Genomic DNA, 22,987 nt, shown 5'->3' with positions numbered 1-22,987 from the left:
ATTTGAACCTGCATCCCATGGGCATAAATGCTCTACAGGTTTTATGACCATGATACACACCAAAAGACAAAAACAGAACCCTTCATTCCCTCATTTCTCCCTGTAATAAACACACTAGGACACCTCCACAGTCCCGTGACAGCCGCTCTGTGTGAATGCATATAACGACCTTGCTTTCTTGGAAATGTAATGAGATATTAGCTGAGTGGACAGTCTGAACATCTTCAGTCCTCTGGAGAAGTCCATTAAAGCAAATGAAGCACAGAAAAGGAAGTGAGGGGTAACAGAAGGGGAGGTATAAAGAGCTCAGAGGAAGTTTTAAATCTACTTTATGGGGTTCAGTTCCTTCACCCTGGGAGGTGGCAGCAGATAGATATACAGTCATTTTTTATGGCCTATTAAAAAGTTTGGGGTCAGTAAGATTTTTTTATGTTTTCACAAAGGCTGTGCGTGTATATGGAGAAAAATATTGTAAAAACAATAATTATGGTAAATTATTACCATATATATATATATATATATATATATATATATATATATAATTTATAACTATAATTGTGCTTATTTTTCAGCATTTCTATTATAAAATAATTCTAATATTTGGTGCTCATGAAAACATTTCTTATTATTATCAATGAAAAAATAAAGCTGTGCTGATATTAATTAATTAATTTGTGAAAAAAAAATGTGATAAGCTTTTCTTTATTCTTTAATTTATTGATTATTTTATGATATTTAAATGCACACACAAACACACACATATACTGCATGCATGTTAAATGGTATTACTTCTAAATGGGTAATGTTACAGTAATTCATAATATTCATAATACAAAAATAAAATATTATCATGAAAAAATACACTGGCCAAAAGTATATATTGATTTGGTCATATATGTTTGTCACCTTTGTATACACTCAAATATATCAGCTAGATCAAAAGAAGAAAACAATTTGATAGATAATTTGATTACACAATTGACTTTTTTGGTATATATACTGAATATACTGATAATGGTATAACATAAAACAAAGCTTTCTAAGAAAACCTTTTTCTTTTCATCATTCATACATTCAGAAGTTGTAGCAAGCAGTTTTTCTTTATTTAAAAGAAAAAAAAATACAATGAATGTGCATAATTACATTGCAGTGTAATAATTGCAACCCAGCTAGGTTCAAGTTATACCTGCTGTAATCAGACAAACAGAAAACTGTCACTAATTCTGTCAGTCATCAAGCTTGGCTCCCTGAGCAGTCGTATGCCTGAGCAATCAGTGGAGAGACGGGCTTCTCACCGCCGTCCAAGCATTAACACACAGATATAAAGTAACCTGTGGGGACAGTCACCATGGAAACTTGCCTCATTACGCCAAAACCAAGAAATATAAAGCGAGAGAGGGGGGCACGCACCTGCCATTTCAACACAACTTTGCAGGAGTTTCATTTTGTACAGTTAAGCAGAACTAAGGGGGAATGATCTTTGTTTAGGTTAAGTCAAAATGTAACCGAACAATTTAACTGGATTGGATGCAAGTGGACATTTTTGAAGAGTAGATACCCTCATCTTCAGTATTACATATTTAACCAGATGTATGGACCCCTGGATACAACATTCAGATGGAGTGAGTAGTTAGGCATGGACTATACCCTGGCAAGTAGGACAAGAAATGGAGTTTAATGCAGTTCCTTTGGGAACCTATTTTGATATATAACTTACCTTGTCTGGGAGAATAAATGTACCATGGGGAACACCAACTCCAGGCCAAAGATTTGTCAAGTCGCACCATCTCACAGTCAACCAATGGAGGATGAGCCTTCACTGTTTCCAACCTCACCATGGATGCTTACTGCTGTTAAAGGTGCAGAGATGCAAGAGAAAGGGATTGTGGGACAGAAGAAGACCAACTATCTCCCTCCTTTGACAGGAAGACATAAAAAACCTAATTCTGTTCAGTTAGAACTAGGTGAGTAATGTAATCATTTACATTTGGCACTAATTATTAACAATATTATTATATGTCCGTGCATTTTGCTGCACAACACCACAGTTAATGTTTATGACTTTTAAGATCAGATTTAAACCCATTTTGATTTCTGAATTTCAGCAAAATAAAGGACCGACTGTCAAATCTACTTATGACATTGCTAAAAGAATGTTCAGACAAAATTATAATAGAGTGCACAAAAGTCTTATCTAATTGAAGTGAATGCATAGACTATAACGCTGAATTCAGGATAGCATGCTATTATGTGTTAACTTGCGAGTAAGAATAATGGCTATATGCAATTCTGAATTCTTCCTGGGTAAGCCATTTTAACAGGCCTGACAGAGCAACATTGTCTCGACCAATGATGTGGGTTTAGGGTGGGACTCTCATTTTGTTTGACCAATAGCAGATAAGAGAATATTTCAGGAAATCTGTTTAAGTTAGATTTTTACCATGCAGTTAATTTTGGTGCTATAATGGAGTAAACACTATACACTTCAGCTTTTTGTTTTTACTATAATATTTTTTTAACAACATAGCATGATCATGGGCCTTGACTTTTATTATTTTATTCATGCTTGTGTTATGTATTAAGCTTATGTCGTGTCACCAACAGGATCTCAGTGTCTGTGATAAAACTGGTCACAGCATTATTAAGTCTCATCCACCATAACCAGAAGGTCTGAACATACTGTATAGTTACTTTCAAGTAACTCATTCATTTACATTTAATTCTAATTACGAGCATTCAACTCACAGGGAAGGCAACCAACAACCCTTGCTATAGGGGCTGATCTGAATCCTTCATGCAAGACATACAAAACTGAGTCTGAGGTCTTTCAATATGTTCTTTCATTTTCACTAAATTGTTTGACAGAATTGATCATTTTAAAGTCGATTTTAAAGAGGGTAAATCTGAGAATAGCTAATACCGCTCCTTTTAATGAACATCATACATTTTGTCCTTGTCAGGACAGGGAATGGAGAGATGGGCCTGTCCGCTGCTATTCCAATTCCAGCCTGGGAGGGCGCTGTGGCTCCAGCAAAACACTACGGGTATATGTTCAAAAAATTGAAACATTCTTGAAACCAAACACATTCTTAAGATAAACAACTTGCTTGAACCTTCACAAAGTTACAGATCAATTTATTGATGCGATAGAGTTGTATAGTTTGAAGATGCATGTATCTCAAGGAATATGTCAGGTAACTGTGATTTTTCCAAGTAAGACATGTTCCTGGATCAACATTACTGTCCAAAAATAGAGACTTGACCCAATCCCTACCCCAAAACCAAACCCTGCCCATAAGTTATTCCTAAAATCAGTGTGAAATGATAGCTGATTAACAAGGGTGTAGAAGCACCTAACCCTGATCGTAAACCTAAAACAGATATTTCCTGAAAAGTTTTCCCTCAATTCTGATTGGTTGATTGGAATGTTGTTCCAGGATAAACAAGGATGTTGATCCAGGAACAGGTTGTACTTGGTGAAATCACGCTCACCAAATATCTCAACTCTGGCCCTCAAGATCCACTTTAATGCAGTGTTTAGCTCCAAACTTGATCAAACTCGCCTACCTTTAACTTTCAAGCAGTCCTGAAGACAGGGATTGGTTTGTTCATGTGTTGGATTAGGATTGGAACTAAACTCTGCAGGAAAGTGGAGAGCCAGAGTTCAGAGCCCCTGATTAACAGCCAGCTGGTTAATATTGAAAATACATCAGGACCCCTATGCAGAATATTCTCAAAGTACTGAAGCACACTGAAAAACATTGGTGTAATTGAAACACTGATATTTATCTTGCATTTTGTATAGCAAAGCATGCAAATAGTGGTGCAGTCACATAAAGAGGGGGTCTCGGTCAACTCAGGAACTGAGTTTGTGATGGTGTTTCGAGTTTAAAAGATGTATATAAAGAGGGAGAAGAGTGACAGCTGGTGAGCAGTGTGGTCCCACTAGATCTGATTACTTTGTTGTTGGAGTGGAAAGTATGCAGGGGTGCAGCCGTGTTACCTTCTCTGGGATCCATCATCATGGTACAGGGGACCAGGAGCAGATCCCTTCTCCACACTCTGGAAATCCCATGCACTGGGAGAGATCTTGCACCATCAACCAATTTACTTTCATTCTCAACTACCCTTTCCAGTTGATTTTAATTGTATATTTGTGTCACTGAAGCCATGTCTCAGTCTCTCAATCTCTAAACCAAAGGTTTGCCACTTTCTACCGAGGTTTTCATAAATGCTTGAAGTGTCATGACAAGATTTAAGCAACTACTTACAAATGCCACTTGGAATTACATTAATACATTGAGGCTATTCTTAGATGGATCACTCAAGCATTCTTGACCTTCGCAGGGACAGATGAAAGGTCTCCTGCTGGCACAGATGATGCACAGTCGCCAAGCAACAAAGAGGCGGGAAGCTCAGCAGAGGTGCTTTAGGAAAAGTGGAGGGAAACAGAAGAGGGTGTACACTGTACATTTCTTGTCGTGAGTCCCTTAGTTCAATCGTTTTACCAATTGTTGAATTGCCCAAATGGACCTTTCCATTTTGGTTGAGTACTTAACATCACTGAAGTCTTGTCTTATGTAACAGTGGAAGGAGGACAGAGGGCTTGTCTTGTCTCCAGGCCAATACAACGAAACATCTTCTGGGATAAGTCTGAAGGACAGATTCTGGATGTAAGGGAGCTGTTGCAGCCAAGTCGACAGGTGACAGACCCAAATGTGAGAGACACAATGAGTGGCAAATCACTAAAGGAAAAATGGAATTAAAAGACCAGAAATGTAGAGGCCTGCAGGGGAAGGAATGTTGTCTGAATTCTCCAAGACGCAGAACAAATCTGGACAGTTGTGACAAGAACTTTGCAAAGGAATTGCAATACAAACATGATGCTACTTTGGTATAGTTAAAACAAGTATGGACATTACTCTGGTTCCTCCATGAAAACAGATCTACGGGAAGAATGGGAAATTACCAAGAGACTTTTACAGGCAGACTCCGAAAAGCACAGTTAGTCTGAGAGGATGCAACGCAAGTGTACATGAAGGAATGTTTAAATCTAATTTGTAATGCATCTGTGGTATGTTGTCTATTACTCAGACAACGTTAACTCATCCTTCGGTTCATAAATGATAGGGAAATATGATTACAGTCGAACACTTCTAGCAAGCAAGCAGGCCATACCGGTTTATAATTCCTGTGGATTCTGCAGAATTCAAGTGCAGGTCAACAGTGCTCTACAGATACACATTAATCGTTACATTTCCAGCCAGGTGTAAATTGGAGGAGTTTAATCTGGAATGAGAGCGTAACCAGGGCTGCTGAAGCAAAGGTTGCAACATCATTACCGATTTTACAAATGTGCTTGTCCTGTGATGCTTGAGCCTATTTGAGCATCTCAGACTGCAGGGAAACACCAGTCCATCGCAGGGCTAACAAACACTCACACATGAGCGGCAGTTTATTGATTCCAATTCACCGGTCTGACATGTATTTGGATTGTAGAGGAATCTGGAGCACCTGGAGGAAACCAACATGGGGAGGAAAAACTCGACACACAATATCCTGTCGACTCAAAAGAGACTCAAACTTGGAGACCTTCTAGTTGTGAGAAGGCAATACAACAATCCCAAGAATCCCAGTTTAAGTCATTAGATCATACACCCCCTGCAACCAAAATGACATAACCTATCTCCTCCCATTACTTTGTCCAATATAAAAAGGTGTTCCATGTAATTTTTATAAGTGTATAAAAATGAAAATTTGCTTAATATTTACTCAGCCCAAACATGATGTACGTAGAGGGGTTTCTTTATCAAAACAGTTAGAAATTTTTTTTACATCACTTGCCCACCACTGGATTCTCAGTCTAACCTAAAATCCTAAGCAATTTTTTTCATCTTTGGGTTAACTATCCAGACAGATATGTAAAAGTCTTTCCACGATGCTTTTTTTTCCCCAGCCTAAAAACAGGAGGATATATTATATATATATAGAGAGAGAGAGAGAGAGAGAGATATATATATATATATATATATATATATATATATATATATATATATATATATATCTCCTGGTTTTATATATATATATATATATATAAAACCATTATGAAAAACAAAAGCTGAATTGGTTAACTTGTGAAAACGTAATATAAATAAACTTTACACTGGCATAAAACAAATGTTACACATTATGTAGTATTATGATTATGCAAAACAAATGGTGTCTAAAGACCTTAGTCAGAACATGTAAATCATTATGCTACATTTGCGATTTGACTGTAAAACAGGAGTAGATGTAGTCTGAGGACTAATAACGATCTTGTCATGTGAACTGGTCTTGTGCAGTTATGATGTTAAAATAAATACTCTGGTGGTTTTGAGTGCAGCTGCCTCCTCTTGACAACAAAACATTATTTTAACAGATATACATTAGTGTACTTGTACATAAAAATGAACATCCATGGATAAACAAGTACCTCTGATGCTATAAATAACTAAAGCGTCTACATATATCTGAGCACAGCTAATGTCAAACTTTGCCACTTTTGCTGCGATAAACTTTTTTTTTCTACTGGAGTGAGCATGGTTTAAAGGTCAAGTTTGTAATCACTGCACTACTAGCAGCATCAAAAGAAAATTAAAAAATGATGTTGCAAACAAGCTCCAAACAATTCCCCGGCCACTATTGTAGAGCCAAACATGTGGCTCTGCTTGACTGCCGCATACATTACACACATAACCTGAAATCACACAATTAAAATCAAATGGAAACCATTACATTACAAATTCAGAACCCCCAATTTCTCCTTTCAGAAAGAACAAGCTACAACATTTGCTTAAAAATCAAATAATTTATTTATAATTTTTAAACCAGGTCTTGTTGTCCACTTGAAAACAAAGAAACTTTTGCAAGACATTTTGTCACGGGTCAAAATGGGAGAAAGACGGGTGGAGAAAATTTGAATCAACATGCAAACAGTCGCTCTTTCCCCAACAAAATGGATCCATGTTTGTGGAGCCAGAAGCCAGTCAGATTAGTGTCCACATCATCTGAATATGAGATCTTACCCAGCTAGAACCTGCCAGCTGTTCGGTCTAAAGCTGTTAAATGGCCAAAACATTAAATGGACAGCTTACGCTAATGTAATCCATAAAAGTCAGATATTGGCAGTGCAAAAAAAAAATCATCGTGCCAACCACAATTTTAAACAATAAGTATTCATCCAAGCATTAAATGGTGAGGATCGCCAGACAGAAATGCATTTCTGTCCGTCAAGGTTGGCACCTTGTGAAAGGTTTTGAATTTTATTAACAGGATAGTTCACCAAAAAAAAAGAAAACTGCCATAATTTACTCACCCCAATGCAGTTCTGAACCTGTACGACTTTCTTCTTTCAGCAGAACATTAATTAAAAAACATATTTTGAAGGACGATAACTGCTTTTGTCCAATACAATAAAACTCAGTGGGATCCAATGTTGTTTCGAACCCAAGCGACTTTTAACTCTATGGACAAACAAACCTGATTCATAAAAATTATTCTAATGAAAAAACAAAGTGCACAGGTTTGGAACAATATGAGGGAGAGTAAATGATAGGAATCTAAACTATCCTTTGATTTCTGTTTAGATGAAAACTACTCGAAGGCTCTCAAATTTCCATTTTAACATCGACTGTCCACAAATCAAAAGGAATAAAGTCCTTACAAAGACAAGTTGGCTGTTGATAACCACTGGGACCTTGAAAGCAGCCCCTGACAAGTGAAAGGAGAATTGAACACAAACCAAACACCTGAGCCTTACTGACAGACAGCACACGGTCTGATGCGTCAAGGGATTACTGGGACATTACATTTCTGGGAGATGTACTATAATTTGGGCCTAAAAAATCTAACTAACAAAAAAAATGATGCAGAAATTCCACTTCCCATAAATCCATCAGCAAATATAGTTCTTAAGCGCAAATTTATAAAGCAACCCATCAATATTCTCAACAACTGAGAGCAGCAGCTCTATGGGGAACTTTTCCAATGGCAATCAAAAACGACAAATCAAACTTCCATATGTACATTTAGCAAAGCAAAAAAACTTGTTTCCCACTCCAAACTTGAAAAAACAAAAAGGTTTTCTTCCAAGAACAACTCATGAGCCAGCAGCAAAGCAAAATGGGGGTCTATTGGCAATGACATAGAAACACTTACATACAAACGTGGTTGTTAAACACAAACCCATAAAATCGCTAACCTCCGGAAACCTCCTCCGTTAAATTTTAAAACACTATAAACAATGTAATCTTGCATATAAATCAATCGGTTTCATGACTTTAAAGCAACTATTTGCATGAGTCCATTCATCAAACTGAGCTGGTGAGATCTGTATTCTGCTCTTACTGGTCCACTAACACAGTGGCGGACAAGGGAATTACATCCCATCTAATCAGTGCAAAAATGAGAAGTGCGTCCGTTTGAGGTTCATTTGTCTAGGTCAGCACATCTGAATATCCAAACATAGTCTCAGGCATCGAAAGAGAGAATCTATGATGATGACGATGACTCTGCGGGAAAAAAACAGGGAATACTCTTCTTTTAGGCCCATTTAGTAACTAATTTAGTTGTACAAAACACTCATGAAGAAGCATGGAGATTTCTGTCAGGATCACGAGTCACATAAACCAATATGGCATAATGTGAGCTAACAAGACCAACTTAAAAGAGCAGAGGTGCCTTCTGCACTGCTCCGCAGCATTCAGGTTAAAGTGTTTCTGAATCGGTTTATGTTAGTTTGTTAAAGATCAAACTTCTAAAGTGGACAAAGCTCTAATCAGTGTTCTCCATAAACATAAAATGAAACATAAAATAAACCACAGACCCCCGCACGCGCAAAAAAAAAAAAAAGCATCAGGCTACAAAACAATTGCATCCTGCAATGCTCCCATGCATCCTCTTTTAGGAAAAAAAAATGGTAAAACTAAAATTTTAGTAGTTGAGTCGGTTTAAACATTTCCATCCTTCGGTTCGTGATTGTTCGTAAAAAAAAAAAAAAAAACTGAGGTGTGGCATATTATTTACTTTCGGCATGATACTTTTAGCCGATGCCGTCCCCATGTTCGGCCCAGCTCATCTCCACAGCCCGACACATTCACGGAGGTCTTACGTCACGCTATTGACACCTGAGCATAGAAACCACCACGTCAGTGTCACATTAGTACCCGACTTTTTGTTTTTCTTTTTTGCAATAACCTCTCTTTCTGTCGCACAAAAAGTTCTTAAAACACTTTATTATGATTGGTTGAATTTTCCCTCAGAGTTTGCCCTTTGTGGCCCGGCAGAGGTCGAGTGTCTTTCTATTGATGGGAGGTCAGGTGATCTGAGCCAGAGGACTGAGGCGGAGGAAGAGGAGGCCAGAGGGTGGAGAAAGAGTTGAGGGACCCCGTAGTTTGATTTAGCGAAGCCAGAGTTTGAGCCGAAGTGCGTCCACTCCGTTTAAATAATATCTAAACAGCCGCTTGTCCCTGACAAAGCCCAGGTTCTCATAAAGTTTCAGGGCTGATTTGTTGGTGATTTCCGTCTCTAGCACCACCTACGGATAAGAACAAAGCATGAAGACATAATGGGCATAGTACAGGTTTTGAAATACACGCTTACAAGTAAAACCTAGATGAGGGAAGAAAGATGTTGTGGCATATTTGGAATGACACACTACCACATACTCTCAGTTGATACATAGCATGTGTATTTTCTTTACCCTATATACATATATATATATATATATTTTTGCTTTTAAAATGTAATTCATTCCAGTGATGACAAAGCTGAATTTTCAGCATCATTCCTTCAGTCTTCAGTGTCACATAATCCATGAAAAAGCCATGCTTCTTAGTCAAGCGTGTAGTATGAAGTATGTAGTAGTTTCCTTCCAAACAAACCCATAGTGTGAAATCTCTTAAGATGAATCTCTTACCTCATCACAGTCCCCTTCCACCATAGCATAAATGGCCTTTTTCACAAGGTTGGTGCCTAACAGAGAATAGGCACAATAATTCATAACACATCCAAAGTATAATAAATACCTGAAGAACATGGTAAATAATACAATATGTAAAAATAAACATGATTAGGCTCCTTCGACAGAGCATGGCAAACCCTTGATTCATAGCCGTTCACAGACACTAAATGTATCCATGAGCTGACACTGAAGCAGATGTGTGTCCTATAAAAAGATCTGTTCCTGTTGCCATTCTGAGATGAGGGGCTACAACGCTAGCACGGCTCTTACCGATGCCTTTCCTGCGAAATTTGGAGTCCACAGCGAGCATGGCAATGTATCCGCGACGGAACATCTTCTTATGCATGTCTAGCTTACACACAATGGCACCGACACAGTCCTTCTCCACCATCGCCTGTGACACATCACAGAAAGACCCTGCAATTACTCTTGTGGGCTGTCAACTTGGAGCAAAACAATGACAAATATCTCTATTATTAGCCTCAATCTGTGATAATTACACAACCCTGACCTTGTTGTGTTCGGAAAGATATAAATACTCTTTAACACCCCTGAATGTGTCACAGTTCAGGCACAGTCACTACAGTGGTACATTTTTTTAATAAGGCCATAGTAACCACAGGTAAAACCATGATATGGCCTGCTCCTCATTTGCATGGTTAGATTTATGCAACTATGGTTTCTCTGAAACAAACTATGGTTTTGGTTCAACTACAATGATTTCCGTCAATGTATTTTAAAAAAAATACTCTCACAAAATTATGCAATGCAGAAATACTATAGTACTAAATGTTTAACCTACCACAGTATTGGTCCAAAATGCATGATACACTTAAAGGGGGGGTGAAATGCTATTTCATGCATACTGAGTTTTTTACACTGTTAAAGAGTTGGATTCCCATGCTAAACATGGACAAAGTTTCAAAAATTAAGTTGTACGTTTGAAGGAGTATTTCTGTTCCAAAAATACTACTTCCGGTTTGTCACAAGTTTCAGAAAGTTTTTTTCGAGTATGGGTCTGTGTGACGTTAGATGGAGCGGAATTTCCTTATATGGGTCCTAAGGCACTTCTGCCGGAAGAGCGCGCGCTCCCGTATAGCGAGGCTGAGCACAAACATTTCACTGATCAGAGCGAGAGCGTTGTGAAATGTCACAAAAGAAGTGTTTTTGGTTGTCAGGGCAAGACAACCCTGCACAGATTACCAAAAGAGAAACAGCATTAAGGGACCAGTGGATGGAGTTTATTTTTACAGAGCATCAACGGAGTTGTGAAAGTGTTTGTGTTTGTTCCCTGCATTTCGAAGATGCTTGTTTTACAAACAAGGCCCAGTTTGACGCCGGATTTGCATATTGTTTATTTCTTAAGGATAATGCAATCCCAAAAAAAAAGGGTCACGATCGTGTGTTGGAACCGCATGCGCTGAGTAAAACTGCTTCAAATATCTCTGTGTTGTTAACTTAGCTATCGGTGCGTGAGCACATCAAGTAAACAACATGCGATGTTGTCATCAAACTGCACTTTCCACATGTACAGCTTAAAAAAAAAAAAAAAAAAAAGACGACAAAGTGGAACTTAGTCATTTTCCAAAACCGCTAAGCAAATATATACAGTTTCAGTACATACCACATAGAGACTGATTGCTGATGCTGCTCTTGTTAAAAATTTCAGCCTCTGGATCTGATTCTGGATCATAAATATATGCTGAATCTGACTGTTAGCCATGGTTTGTTTTGGTTGGTTTTGTCCTCACGGTGTCACAGCTTCCAAACGCTCTCAACGCAAAAGCCTACCAGCTCTCGTGATTCTTTAGCTCCGCCCACACGTCACGCCTCCAGACGCTCGTGTTTTTCCGGGAAAAATCGGTACAGACTATCTTTCTCTTATGAATATAATAAAACTAAAGACTTTTTGGAGTTATGAAGGATGCAGTACTACTCTATAGGTACTCAATATCAACAGGATATTGAGTGAAAACGAGCATCCCCCCCCCCCTTTAAAACAACAACACAGGAGTACTATGACACTTGTTGGTAGTCATCTGTTCCCAAAAAGTTCCTCAGCCCCAACAGATTAATATCATACATTTTAGCAAGAGATACAATAAAATAATATTTAGTGTTACTATAGTAGAATCCTAGTAAATATTTGAAAGGTACATTTAACATGGACTAAATCCGTTATTTTAAACAATATGACATTTGGAAAAAAAAAACATATCAAATACAATTAACAAACAGTATAAGGTGTGTTTTGGACACGGTTATTCAGGACATGTTTTTGAGCCACCGCAAGCAGCAAAATGTACATTTCTACAGTTACCATGACTGTTTATTACAGATACGGTAACATCATCATGCCCTGTTTTGGACACATACCATGGTAATATCATGATGTATATTGGAGTATCACTTAAATATGAGATATACCAAGATGTTAATTAATCAGTCAAATGTTACGCATCACTAGACCATGATTTTACATCACTGTACCACGGTCATGTTATCATTTTGATTATAAAAGCGATTATGCTGGAGACTCTAATATTGATGAAACATAATGACAGGTTAAGGACTGACTTTTGGTGCTTGTCAGTAAGTAAATCTATACTTTCTCATAACAGTTTGTTTAGTATGAACCATAATTTACAGTAAAAACGGTACATTTTCAGAAGTGGTTAATGTGCTTAAATACTAGGAGTAAAGGCAGGCCATCATTAAAATCATTTTGAATTCTTTTCTGGCTACACTTACTATAGTAACATGGTTATTTTAGTCAAGGTAACATGGCATGTGTCCAAAAAAAAAAAAAAACAATACTAATACCATCCTAATCTCGGCTGCACAGCTTATACAATATCCTCAATCAGCAATATCTTATACATCTTTTACACAGGGATGTTAGCTGTTTTGTTATATCAGAGATGTCTCTGAAGGCTTTGATCAAGAAGAACCGAATGACAGGATACATACCAGAAAGCAGAGCTGAGGCCAGTTGTGAATAAAGTACCTATAGGTGTATATGGAGTAGGGCTCAGATAAGTCTTTAGTTATAAGTCGGATGATATCAGGCATCTGGAGCTCAGACTCGTATCTCACGTATCGGATGGAGTCGTCGTGCTCCTCCAACGTTAGCCTGGACATCCCCGCCGCCGGAGCGCTGTCAGCGGCCGCCTGCTCTACTCGAGCGCGCTGCGGGCTTGGGCCTGACTCAGCCCCGTCCATCAGCGCTGCCGTAGCCGCCGAACCAGTCCTGCTACTTACATCGTTGTCCAGTCGACACGAGCTGCTCTCCGTTATCGCCATGCTATCATTGCAGTTTATCCCGTTGTTCGGTGGCGACTGGCTCTGCGATATATCACTGCATCGTTTATTTCTCGTGAAATTGTTGTTGTCCGTGTGATCACTCGGTGTCTCGCCGCCGAAGAGATCGGAAGCGGCGTTTTGATTGTCGGACGGCCGGTGTTGTTGGACGTGGTTCTGGAGGTGAGTGTGGTGGCACTGGACCCCGTTCAGCTGGGCTGTGTGGAACTGGGCGGCTGATGCATTAGGATGCACGTTGTTCTGGTTGGATTTGACTATCGCCTTATAGTCGCTGGCGTGCTGGTGTCCCGGGCCGGGGCTGATGATGTCCCGTCCGTCATCGGTGCACCCGTCCACGGGCAGTGCTGAGATCTCGCTCGGGGATGAAGGCAGTGCATTAGGCCCAGGCGGCACTTCAGCCATTCCACAGCATACAGTTACTATGTTGACAGAAAAACGGGGTCGGAATCAGCCTCTCACAGCGAACGACGGCAAACACAGACGTGCGTCCGGCTGCTGGTACCCGATAAATGTAAAAATAACGTAAAGTTCGTGGACTATCTCGTGTCTGTCCCTGCCATTACTCAATTCACTCCACACTGGCCTGTTATCTGCCGTAAAGCAGCCTGGATGATTTACGACACTATGGTCGGCGTGTGCACTAAAGGATGCTGGGAAAATGAGTTTTTTAATATGATACGAATCAGTTAGACTTCCTGCATCACTTTTCACACAAATTAAAGGCGCATTGTTTATTTATTTGTTTGTATATGTATTCCTTCATTTATTTGTTTGTTTGTTCTTTTAGGCCAACATTTACATAAAAAAATGAAAAAGAAAGAAAGTTCTAAAAAGAGCCACTAGATGGACCCATACATCAAATTATGCGGGACTTTGCCCCAGGGCACATCGTGGGTGATCATTAATGTAGAGTGTGCTCTCTTTAAAATTACTTTATATACTAGGCTACAGAAAAATTGTCTTTATGAAATAATACTCTTTAATAACTAGCATGTTGAAGTAGTAGTGTCGTCTGTTCAGTAGAACAATTCAGTAGATAAAGGTAGGTAAAAATAACTTTGAATACAAATTTAGACTACCCGATTTATTTTTTAATTACCGTTCAAAAATCCTCAAGAAGAAGAAACAGATTTTAATGGCAGCCAATGTTTTCAGAGTTGAGATAATATTATATTTGACCATGTCATTTTTTACTATGTTTGAGAATATTTTTTTTAGTAAACTGTTGTAAGTTTTCATTGTTTTTACCTGTTAGTTTTTATGTGTTCATGTAGTTTGTTTATTTGTCTGTTTCTTTATTTAACAAATAAAATTAAACCATAAATCAGTGTGTAAATTTTTTTTAAACATTTTTTTATATTTTGGTCTTAGTTAACCCTAATTCCAACATGACAAAACATCTATTAGATCAAAATGTTCTCAATCTCTCAGCTATATATTTAAATCAAAATTAGTAATTTAATTATTACAATTAAAAAATACAGGTGCATCTCAATAAATTAGAATGTCTTGGAAAAGTTCATTTATTTCAGTAATTCAACTCAAATTGTGAAACTTTTATAGTGATTTCTTCATCTGTGTTGGAAGACTTTTTTTTTCAATACAATTAATATCCAATAGGACACAAGATTGAAATAATTAGAAAAAAAGATTTAGATTATTTTATGATTCCTAATTATTGTAAAAAAAGTCCAACACTCCTGAACACATTGTTTTAGAAATACTGTATGCTGGGAATGGCCCAATTGACTCCAGGTCAGGAGCCAGTCAGACTAAAGCTCTTTCAATACAGACGCACAGAGCAAAAGAAGAGGACCTTATTGGAGACCGGCTTCAGCCGTAATATTGATCATGCTCAGTGTTCAAAGGAGGAAATCCTTGTGAGAATGCAGCCCTGGCTTGTTCTTACAGAGCAATCATTAGACGTGGCAGACGATTCTTCTCTCAGACAATGGTTTGCTTCAGTGGAGAGCTCTTACGTGGCTCCAGCTGAACCATCATCATCATCTTGCTCCATGGGAATTCACAGCCGTAACTGACAGCCAAATGCAACTCAGCGGCTATTTATACTTATGAATAAATGGCTTTCTGTCCAATGTATAAGGTGACACACAATTTATGCACCTGGTTAGGTTTATAACATTTAACTAGGCAGATACATCCTACAACATCATAGACTGCATAATTGATTTCCTATTCTAACAAAAAAAGACCAGAAGCAAAGGGTCCTTTAGTTGCGAGTTGGATGATTGGTATTTTTAAGTCTCCATTAACTGTTTTTGTCGGCCAGGAGAGAGACCGAGACAAGCTTAAGTGGGACCTCTATGGGTCACTTTGGAAACTAATTAAGAACCTCTTTGGATACCAGTCTGGTATTTCTCCTCAACAATTGCCTTCTCTCCCATCAGAATACACTCTTTTCAGCCTCACCAAACAAGCACAGGGCCAAAGTCCTCTTGTGAGTGAGCTCAAGGAGCCTCTATATAAACCAGCTGAACAGCTAATAGAGGAAACCAAAGCCTGAACCCCAGTAAACACTCGGGCCCATTCTGAAGCAAAATGAAAGAACTGTTAATTGAATTTTAATTCTTCATTACTTCTTATTAGTGAAAATGAAAGAACATTTGACTCAAAATGGTGCAGATAAAAACTTTTCTTGTGTTGTATAAAAGCTAGTTAATTGCTAAATACATATTTATGACTGGAATATAGTAATATTACATAATAAATGTCTATCAGGTTCTCTGACCAGTCATTCATTATATATCAGCCCATCTTCAGCTAAATAAAGGAGTCGTGTGCATTCAAGAAACATTCTGAGACACTGATGATCTCATATTTTGACAGAAAAAATACATTGACATGTGAAAGTCAGACTGTAAATGGAAGTCAACAGCAGCATTTTCATATGTGCCTGATCCTTGTTTAATATCTACAATGATTTATGGAGGTTATATGTGCATTAATGAGATGCCGTCACAGAACCATGAATCCAGAGGCGTCACCTGTGGAGTTCCAGATGGAATATTCTGAAGAGACCAGCTCTCGTGCTAGAGGGAAAAAGGTAGGTCAATTTTCAAAGGTGTTATACTCAACATTTGTTTTTTTTCAGGTCAATGAGCCTTCGTGTACTTATTTCAACATGCAATCATCAGTGTTATTTTACATTTTTATATATACTGTTAAAGTATTTAATATTTTGTATTAGCTTTTTATATATATTTTAATGCTGTCAAATGATTAATCACTAATTAATCACATACTATATGAGTGTGTTTAAGAAAAATGTTATGTTAAATATTAAATATATTTATATATAATATAAAATATAAATATAAATAATATTTTCAAAATATGTGTATTTCTATATACATAATAAATAAACAGAGTACACATACATATATAATGTAAACAAAACCTTTCATTTTGGATGTGATTAATCGTGATTAATCTTTTAACAGCATTAATATATTTCTATTTTGCATTTCTATTTTTTTATTTCAGTTTTAGTTTTACTAATTTTAGTTATTCAATTTAAGCTTAGTTTATTTCGGTTTTCTTCTAATATTTATATTTTATTTTTATGTTTTGGTTTCCAATTGAAAGACTCACTTGTGACAATGCGCGGTTTGGCAGATGAGTAAACCTGCACCGAGTGTTGGTCCACACATCAACCAGACAGAGTCAAATCTGGCACACGGAAATACAGCTAGGAAGAATACAGTGACAGATGTCTTAATGTCTTTTTATACACAACAAATCAGTTGATGCTGAATTCCCCCTCACTTTTATACATGCAGTGAGTCCTGTGCACAGAGGGTCTGTCGGTCCACAACAGCTCCTGAAAAATGAACGGTGCCCTCCAGTGCTGCTTCACAGGACTTTGGAAACCTCTGACCTGGGTAGGTAAAGAGAGAAAAAATAATACTAAAAAACTGAAATATCAAAATGAAATTTCACCAAAAGACATACCAAGAACCCAAACCAGTAGGTTCTTCTCTTTAGACACCTCAAGCTGCCCTGAGCTCACTTTGACCTCCACACTTCCCATTAGATTCCTGAGAAGAGGCACGTACAAGGACACTACAACAGCCAGTGTATTATTAATAATCACAATAATACAGAACCAGCTAAAGACAGACCACTACATAAAGAGCCATTATACACATCGGAGCATGTAAATGCCTGCACCCACCCTATTAAACACATTTGCAATACAGAATTAAGCTCTTACTACAGTTTTGTGTAACTTACTGGTTGAAAAATGGAATGTTTTTGACACTTTCATGGAGCTTCAAGTGTATAATCAAACAAATGCAACTCTTTTGAGCCTTCCTTTCATTAGAGAAATGCAAAAAAAGGGTTTCTTAAGCACCAAAGCAGCATATAAGATTGCTTTCTAAAGGATCATGTGACACTGAAGACTGGAGTAATGATGCTGAAAATCTTGCTTTTGGCCATCACAGGAATAAATTACATTTAAAAAAAATTAAAATAGAAAACAGCTATTTGGTATTATAATAGTTTCACAATATTATTGTTATTGCTGTATTTTTGATCAAATACGAGACTTCTTTCAGCATTTAAAAAAAAAAAAATCTAACTGACCCAAACTTTTGAATGGTACATTTCTGAGACAAAACTAGAGATGCACCAATTGCAATTTTCTTGGCCGATTCCGACTGTTTTGTAAGTGTGACCTGCTGATACCGATTTTAAAAGATTCTGATTTTCTTTTTAAAAACCATAATTGATAGCATATACAAACAAAAATCTACACTTTTTTTAATGGATTTTTTAAATTAATTTTTTTATTATATACATAATTAAATAATTAATAAATATTACAATTTCCCCAATCTGGACAAAGTTACAGATGTTATCTCACTTGAACAACTCTCAAAATAAAGTGCTCTGACTAGAAAAGTTGAACTTAAAAAAATTAACTGAGGAGGAGTTGCTGTAGGCTATATAAAAAAACAGATCTAATATCTCACTATTCTTCTTAAATTGCCCTTTTTTCACTAACCTTATTAAAAGTCTCATCTTTCACATTAAATTCTTACACTGTTTCAATTAATTTAGTTAGAAAGGAATTGTAGAGCTGTTAGCATTAAAATGAAATCAGTAGCAAAAAACTCCATCTTTCCACCGCGGGAAACACAGTTTTATGAATCTGCGGTGCCAAAAATGCATTTACACTGCACAATTTCGAATGCATAAAGAATTTCATAAGATTCATGTTTTACATATTTTTTAAACCAACTAAGAACTGTTGGGAAAAAATGCAATGCTAGTTTTACATATGAAACCAAACCAGTAGGTGGCGGCAAATGACTGCTTGAATGAGTGAGTCATTTAGTCCTTTATTCAACAGATTCGTTCAAATGGCTGATTCATTCAGAAATGTGGCAAGTGACTAGCCTGGTAATACCAGACTCTGCTACTTCACTTTGCTTCGTAGACAGAGTCTGGAATGGCATAATAGAGAAGTGTTTTCTCTCTCGCTAGGGGGCGCTTGTCTGAAGTTTAAAATCATTGGTTACCCGTAAGCCAATCAGATACGTTTAGTTATGACGTATGTATGTTATGCCCCTGTACAGGCGCATCGAAGCACAGACATCATGCATCGAACTCAAATCTATGATTGAACTTCCACTGTAAACCTGTTGTTAAACACTCTTCTTGTTCTGGCTTCAGTTTGAAAAAGAGTTGAAAGTTCTCCATAACAGAGCGAATTGCATCCCGTGTCTCGTTTCCCATTTCCGCGGTCGTTTCGGTTTTCGTTTTCTCTAACCTACAATGTAAAACTCGGTGCTTAGCATCTACGTCACGGCTCTAAGCCCGCCCTCTGTTCGTTGATTGGCCCGGCTGTTTCCAGACCGGTGGCAAACAGAAAGCTCTGACGCTGTATCAGACTGAGTACAGAAGCGAAATGAAATTGAGCGCAAGTAGGAAGTCTGACGTAGTCAGGCTAGCAAGTGACTACTGTCCTTACAAATGGTTTACAGAATCATTGACACAATTGATTCGTTTAAAAACGTGGATTCATTTAGTAAGCAAACACCGCTGTGTTGCTCGGAGACACAAAAGAGTTCTGCTGTGGCTTTGATTGGAACTATTTACAATATTGTGTCTAAAATGTTAGCCACTTAAATTTTACTTTTTGTTTATTGAAGTTCTATTGTATAAAACCACATTGCATTTGTGTTGAAACATTTTGCATTCCTAAATCACATGTTATAAATTAGTTTTTTTTACTACTGCAGTAAGCATCTTTAACTTTCTCACACACTCACTCTGGCTGCTCAAACCTCGTCTGGCACGATATAAATACATTATCAGTCAGTAAGTGGGATGTCAAAACAGACCGGCTCGGAACCGGCAGGCTGAAACCCCTCATGCGGAAAACTGTTGCCAGAATAAGCTTTACCTGTGAGGTGTAGTTACAGAGTTTGAATATCTCCAGAGGTGGTGAAAAAGGGAACTTGTGTGGCCCTGAAAAGGCGGAACCATCATTCTCGTCCACACTGCAGGCGGTAAGAATGCTTGCATCCAGAGACGTCACAGGGATGGACAAGAATGTCCTGCAGGGGCGAGCCGTTGTGTGGGAGTGTAAGGGTTACGGTCAAATTTGGCAGAACACTTTCAACGTCACACTGAAAAACATGAAGTCATAAATGTGATACAGATTATAACACTAATCACACTATACCTTCAAAGGGAACTAACTTTGCACATGACCATGCCATACACATCCCAGATGTCTTGTTGACTGCTCTTGCTGTACTGCATGGACCTCACCTTCTTGGTAAGGGCCACACTTACTACCGCCCTGCCTCGATGGACCCCTGCCTTCCATGCTGCCCCCCCCCCCCCTCCCCAGGGCTAGGAGCAACATCAGCAGGCACTGATCCAGCAGGAGTAGGGGTGTCCAGTGGCCTCCCCAAAGGGCAAACCTGCAGGAGCACAGAGGGAAGAGCAGCCAAACGGGAAGCCAGCACATCAGGCTCTGGTTTACCTCCAGGGCCACAAAGGAAATCCTGCAGGCCTGACAAAAGAGCCAAGTCCTGAGAGACTGAGGCCAGGCTGGGGAGAGGTGGCCGAGGTACAGGAGGTGCTTCCACTAGAGGAAGGCAGGCTAGGATTAACCCACCCTGGGTGACCGTGAGCAAGGGCCAGAGGGTTCTCCGACCCTGGACGTCCAGACGGAGCTCCACAGCGGGTGAGCGGTGCTGACGGGCACAGTCGTCCCGTACTTCCATGTAAGGTTTGTCTGCATCCACCAGGCCCAGCTCTGCCAGCAGAAGCTGCGGTATGACGCGGTCCACTGGAATGGCCACATACTGAGTTCCAGCCAAGGATTTGGCACGGAGCTCAACTGTTGGGAATCGCCTGAATTAAATAAACATAACAAAAGAAAAATAATAAATTGACTATGCTGGGAAAAGCATTCCAATCAAACGCTGTGCAGTTTGCATTTTTTTATTTTCATGGAAAACCCAGACTTCTTACTATGTACTGTATCACACAATGTAATGTGTTCAACTTGACTTTCAGTGAATAGGTCTGTCCCAATACCCACACCTGCAGTTTGGGCTGTGTGTGTATACTGTATAATGTAGTATATCATCAAGTATTCCATGCAGAAAATTTGTTTGCATGTTGTAATAGGTACAACTACTAAATATGACCCTGGACCACAAAACCAGTTGCAAGTAGCAAGTGTATATTTCTTGTATGCCAAAAATCATTAGGATATGAAGTAAAGATCATGGTCCATGAATATATTTTGTACAATTTTGTACCATAAATATATCAAACCTTAATTCTTGATTAGTAATATGCATTGCTATGAACTTCATTTGGTCAACCTCAAAAGGGACTTTCTCAATATTAAAAATTATTATTATTATTATTTATTTATTTTTGCACCCTCATACTGCAGATTTTCAAATAGCTGTATCTCGGCCAAATATTGTGACCGATATCTTAACATAACATGTTTAAAGTTTAAAGCAAAATAAAAGCAAAATAAAGGAACTCGCCTCTGTCATCTTATTCCCACGTGACAGCTTGTTCTTCCCGTATGCCTTCTTCTTCTTCTTCTTCAATGGATTTTTATCTGTTGTCTCACTCTAGCTTACTCACTTTTATTTAAACTCGTCTTTCCAGTCCAATTCTCCCTAGAAAACTAAACAAATATCTCCGTCCTTGGTCATTATTTCCATACGTTACTATATTATTTACATTATATTCTCTTCCCGTATGCCGATGGTCACGTGACATTTTGGGGCGTGGTCCGGTCTCTGCAACGGAGCTGACGTAGAATCAGCCGTTAAAAACTGCGCTGTTTTGAACCACTTTGTAATAGAACATCAAAACTGATCTCAGACCTGCTCTTAAACGCATAGCCCTCTTATCCTCACCCCGTGTCCTTTCTTTCTATTTCAGGTGTTACGGTTTAACTGGTTACCGTGTTATCTGGTGACCAACTTCCTGTTTAGGTCTCCGCTGCAGATGTGCTGGAACGACAGCAGCAGATTCGCCGATTCTGAAAGCACAAACTGACGTGATATTAAGTGCCTAATAAACGCAGACTTGTTCATTGCATGATTTTGATATTCTTGCAGAGATAACAAGTTATAGGTATGATCGCCCGTAGCGGCTGAAGTAAGTAGGATAAACAATAAAAATAAAATAAAGTAGACCTGTGAGGGCACGGGTTTCGAACACGCGCTAAAAGATGAGGCGCCGCGAGACGACACTCACGAACCACCGAGCCATCGATCTTTACATAAGTAGCTCCAGCTCTCTGCATTCAACACAGGAATCTTGGCGTCACATTGTGACACTGGCTGAATCAAGGAACTGTGACCGTGTTAACTTGTGACCTCTGTTTGCAAGCCAAAATCCAATTTTACTGTTGCTATAAGTTAACAATTCCAGCCAAAGCGCTTCTAATGCTGCTAAATGATTTGATACGATCTGAAAAATTACTCATCGTCAAAAATTACGAATCCCATTAATGTAAACATGCATAACAACAGCCCAACGTTTAAGTAGCTTAGTTCCATTGGTTCATTGGCAAAACACATTCTTACAGTGGCAGGCTGCCCACATACACTTCTTATTTTACAACATAAAAAAATATATATATCACCTGTCATCTATCCAAAACAACATTTAAAGTGTTACTAAATAGCCACAACTTTTAAAGAGTGTCAAAAACACTAGTAAAAATCAGGATTTCGAAATGGATCCATATCTGTTGGGACATTGTTCCCATGCAACCTCTCAGCCACAATGTCAAAATATGTAAATGACAAATTTCCAAAATCTTTCAATCAATGCTCCACAAGTTATTTTCACAATCCCTTTTATTGTAAGATACAATGGATTTATAGGTACAAGGAATTTATCTTGGTGTACTAGACATTTGTCAAAAATAAAAAGAAAACAAAATGAATCAAAGAAATGTTAATGCTCAAATCAATCATGCTACAAAAGACGGTGTACACAGAAGTGGTTCATTTCACTGGTTCATAATCACTAAGCTCATTGGTTTGACGATGCCATCACTAAATCAATGAACTGACTTTAGCTGAAAAATGACTGTTGTTCTCCATTTTCCTGTTGACACTGTAAAGCTGCTTTGACACA

The 22,987-nt window shown here is 38.3% G+C and overlaps 1 protein-coding gene and 1 pseudogene across 1 annotated transcript; both read right to left on the bottom strand.

The window, feature by feature from the left end:
* Positions 1-6,830: 6,830 nt before the first annotated feature.
* Positions 6,831-13,931, bottom strand: naa30 (N-alpha-acetyltransferase 30, NatC catalytic subunit). The gene is made up of 4 exons (XM_052581292.1): positions 12,974-13,931; positions 10,274-10,397; positions 9,959-10,014; positions 6,831-9,577 (listed from the first exon to the last, which is right to left on the bottom strand). The coding sequence occupies exons 1-4, from the start codon at positions 13,724-13,726 to the stop codon at positions 9,440-9,442; spliced, it is 1,071 nt and encodes a 356-aa protein (XP_052437252.1). The 5' UTR covers positions 13,727-13,931; the 3' UTR covers positions 6,831-9,439.
* Positions 13,932-16,134: 2,203 nt separating this feature from the next.
* On the bottom strand, positions 16,135-22,111 carry LOC127976005 (AP-5 complex subunit mu-1-like; annotated as a pseudogene).
* Between the last annotated feature and the right edge of the window lie 876 nt (positions 22,112-22,987).

Source organism: Carassius gibelio, chromosome B17, assembly GCF_023724105.1.
Source record: "Carassius gibelio isolate Cgi1373 ecotype wild population from Czech Republic chromosome B17, carGib1.2-hapl.c, whole genome shotgun sequence".
NCBI lineage: Eukaryota > Metazoa > Chordata > Actinopteri > Cypriniformes > Cyprinidae > Carassius > Carassius gibelio.
Note: the sequence above shows the minus strand (reverse complement) of the source record. Positions and strands in the feature narration are given on the sequence as shown.

Bases quoted from the DNA above. Each gene is read 5' to 3' on its own strand.
- naa30 (XM_052581292.1), bottom strand. From the start codon at position 13,726: ATGGCTGAAGTGCCGCCTGGGCCTAATGCACTGCCTTCATCCCCGAGC. The intron at 10,398-12,973 runs GTATGTATCCTG...GATGTGTCACAG, and splicing joins GGCCTCAGCTCTGCTTTCTG to GCGATGGTGGAGAAGGACTG. The intron at 9,578-9,958 runs GTAAGAGATTCA...TCTTATCCGTAG, and splicing joins TGGAAGGGGACTGTGATGAG to GTGGTGCTAGAGACGGAAAT.